Below are 3,430 nucleotides of genomic sequence, written 5' to 3' on the forward strand. Positions count from 1 at the left end.
ATAAGTCACCATAGTTTAAAAAAATAAAAGATAAATCTGAAAATTTGAAAGTTTTGTTTCTACATGTTTCTAGTCTGTCAAGAATCTGCGCATTACGAAAATTTTTTGTACAATACACCAAAATTTCAGTTTTCTGATAATCTGAAACTTATTCGATTGTATTGGAACAAATCCAGGGTTTAAATTTGAAATAGGATTAAAATAATAAAATGGATCTAATTTGAATAGGTTTAATAAAAAAAATTAAACTTAAAATAATTAAATTAAAATAATTAAGATAAAACAAATTACATTACAAATACTAAATTTGCCGATTGTTTTCGTAAAATTTTATTTGTTAATACATACATTAGATATTGGAATGTTAATTAAAAAAGAATTTCCCATCATTTCCATAATTTCCCATAATGTTAAAATGAACTTGAAATAATAACTTTAATGACGTATAGTTACTAAATAACTTTACAAAGAACAGTTCTTTATTTCAGTTCTTTATTTTAACAATTATGGGAAATTCTTTTCTAAGTCTTTTAAAGTACGTATGGTTATTGTAATTATAATTGACTTAGGCTCAATCGCACCAACGTTATTTTGACTTTGAGCGAGGCTTAAAACTCTATCTCACTTTAATACCTTGAGAGAGCGAGAGAGAGAGGGAGGGATGAGAGAGAGAAAGAGAGGGGGAAGAGAATTTTAAACCTCTCTTGAGATTAAAATGACATTGGCGTAATCGGGCCTTATTGTTTTACGTGTCACATGCGACGTAAAAAAAAAGACAATCTTGCCAAATCTTTACCTCGATATTTACAGAAGGTGTTTCATATGCTCTCCTTCCTATTTTTATACATCAAACAGATCCATAATCGCTGATTATATAATAATTGAATGATTGCCGGTGAAATCGTTACGTTTAGGTAAAATCTTAATGTTTGGAAATTGAATAGCATTCAGAATAAGATTTATAAATATCGAAGTAGATCTTCACGTCGATATGTGACATGTATAAACCAACTATGATACTAAAGTCAGTTATAATACTAAAATACAAAAATTGTTTATATCTCGGAAGTAATTAAATGTTCGACTTATGTTTACTAAGGCTTTTTTATTCAGTATGATGTGAACTAGCTATCCTATAAATGGTGAATACTTTTTGTGAACACCCTGTGTGTATTGTATTATAGTTTAATTATCAAACTGTATCAAGATAAATTTAAATAAATAATAATAATGGTTAAATTAGAATTAAAAACAAAATTTGACAAATTATATGTATACATATATTGCTTTTTAACAATGCATTAATAACAAAAGAAAAATACCTTAACTTTCTTTTTCTTCACTTTTGGAGTATTTACACCACAGATAATACTTTCAATTGCCATTTTAATAGAACTTGTGTTCACTTTAACTTAAGCAATTTTTAAGCAGTTCTAAAGAAAATAATCAGAGAAAAAAATAAAAACTAATCAATATAATATATAGAATATTAGTATTTTTGAATTTATTGTATGTAGTAAGATCCAAAAATTTCCAACACAATAATAAAAAAAAGGTAATAAAATAAAATAATCATATTTATTTTCAAATATTTTCAAATATAATATAATGTATTATCCTTTATTTCTATCTATTTTTCTAAAACGATATAAATTAATTTTTTTATACCAAAAATATTTAAAATTTTTGTCCTTAAAATAATTTAACTCTGTGAAGATCACTTTTTCATTATTGCTAAATTTTTCTTGAAGCAAAGTTGATTTATATAATTTTGAATATTAATTTATATAATATTGACTATTAATTTACATAATTTTCAAAATAAATTAAAAACTAAAAAATACACATCAAATGTTAAACAAGGACAAATAATGCTTGCAGACATTAAGTAGAATGCAGTCTTAGAAATACTCACCAATCGACAAGATTTGTTTTTGACGATCATATTTACCAATCAGTATTAAACATAAATTGTACTGAAAGATAACGCAAACGCAATTGCGATTGTCACAATTATATCGAAGTTACATCATAAGTAATATTTTTATCTCGTATCTATTTTCGACAAGCCATGCCAGCTGAAAAAAAAAATGCACAAATTTATGAAAGTCGCAAACATTTTTGCTATAAGAAAAAATTGAAGGTGCAGATTTCATGGTTTTATAATAGACAGAATAAATTAAATTTTGGAGAACATACATCAAGATATATTTATATTTGTATTTAAGCTACATTACAAAACGTTACTTTTGAGGAAATTTTAATAAAAATCTTAATGTACATAATGTAATTTTTCAGTAAAATTTTCTTCAAGAGCAACGTTTTAAAATGTAGCTTCAGATGGAAAAGCGTGTGAACGACACAAAATGTAACAAAATGTAATTTAATACACTACATCGCATAGATTAAAAAATACGATAATTTTCGTTGTGAATCAAATCGATTTAAAATTGCGATGGCAAGGTGAGATTCGAAATCGGCGAGAAAATCGGCGATCTGTCATCACGCGGTAAAAAAAACCTGGCGAATCAACCTTCATTGTCGTTATCGTCATCATCACGTTCCGTGCGAGTGAAATGCTGAAAAGCAATTGCTGTGCTTACTGTTAGATCAAAAATATCATTTGTATGTATAAACCGATAAGAATTTGTTTCTTGCACTTACAGACATTTATTACACCTTTTTATTTCTTTCTCTGTCTCTCATTGGCAATTCCCGAGTATAAATCATTTCATTCAGAAAATAAGACAAGTATGTATTGTAATACGCCGTGCAGTTAAGAAAAATAGACTCGACTTGATCGAGTCGGCCTATAAATTAAACTATGCACTCACCGAAAAGTTAAAACTCAAGCGATTTTCAAGTGATCGCGTTCATCGCACTATGTGACGCACATTTATTTGACGTACGCGCCTTCACGGGGTTGCAGGTTACGGTTACATCAAGTATGCGAGATGCGCGGATAATTCTCTCGCGCTCGGACAAACTTCGGACTTTTTACTACTCTCAGACCTGACTTTTCCTAGCCTGACATGGCCAGTGTCCTCAGGCGCGGAGTGCTCGGACAAATAACTCGCAGCGACTCGGTACTCTCGGCAACCGTAAGAGTACCCGAGAACATTCTACCACGAGTCACTCCGGAGTCCGGACTCCGGACTGCTCCGGACTGAGCAGTGAGCTAAACCGAACCGAAATGAAATTAATAGGTCTGTTCGTATTGCAATTTTGCACTCAGATTCTTCTCTCTCTCTCTCTCTTCTCCCTCTCTTTCTTTGGGTGCGTTCCTTTTGGATGCTCATGCGCTGTAAGCGCTCACCACAGTATAACCAGTGATAATAACCAGTAGGTCCACTTCGTGTCGGCGCTTTTGATCTCCTTTTCCAGATCACGTGAGCATCTACCATGTTAAATCCAGGATCGAATTGAGAAA

At 30.5% G+C, this 3,430-nt stretch overlaps 1 protein-coding gene across 7 annotated transcripts in view; it reads right to left on the minus strand.

Annotated features, from left to right (window-relative positions):
- Positions 1-3,192, minus strand: part of LOC105459431 (transient receptor potential cation channel trpm) — an 18,188-nt gene extending 14,996 nt beyond the window's left edge. For 3 of the 7 annotated variants that reach the window (XM_011705441.1, XM_011705442.1, XM_011705434.1), the window contains exons 1-3: positions 2,835-3,191; positions 1,916-2,078; positions 1,323-1,433 (exon numbers count right to left, since the gene is read on the minus strand). In XM_011705441.1, the coding sequence (XP_011703743.1) occupies positions 1,323-1,385 (63 nt within the window). In that variant the 5' untranslated portion in view covers positions 1,386-1,433; positions 1,916-2,078; positions 2,835-3,191. The other 4 variants (XM_011705438.1, XM_011705437.1, XM_011705439.1 and 1 more) reach the window with 4 other exon arrangements.
- Between the last annotated feature and the right edge of the window lie 238 nt (positions 3,193-3,430).

This window comes from Wasmannia auropunctata, unplaced genomic scaffold (genome assembly GCF_000956235.1).
Source record: "Wasmannia auropunctata unplaced genomic scaffold, wasmannia.A_1.0 LD334189.1, whole genome shotgun sequence".
NCBI classification, from domain to species: Eukaryota; Metazoa; Arthropoda; class Insecta; order Hymenoptera; family Formicidae; genus Wasmannia; species Wasmannia auropunctata.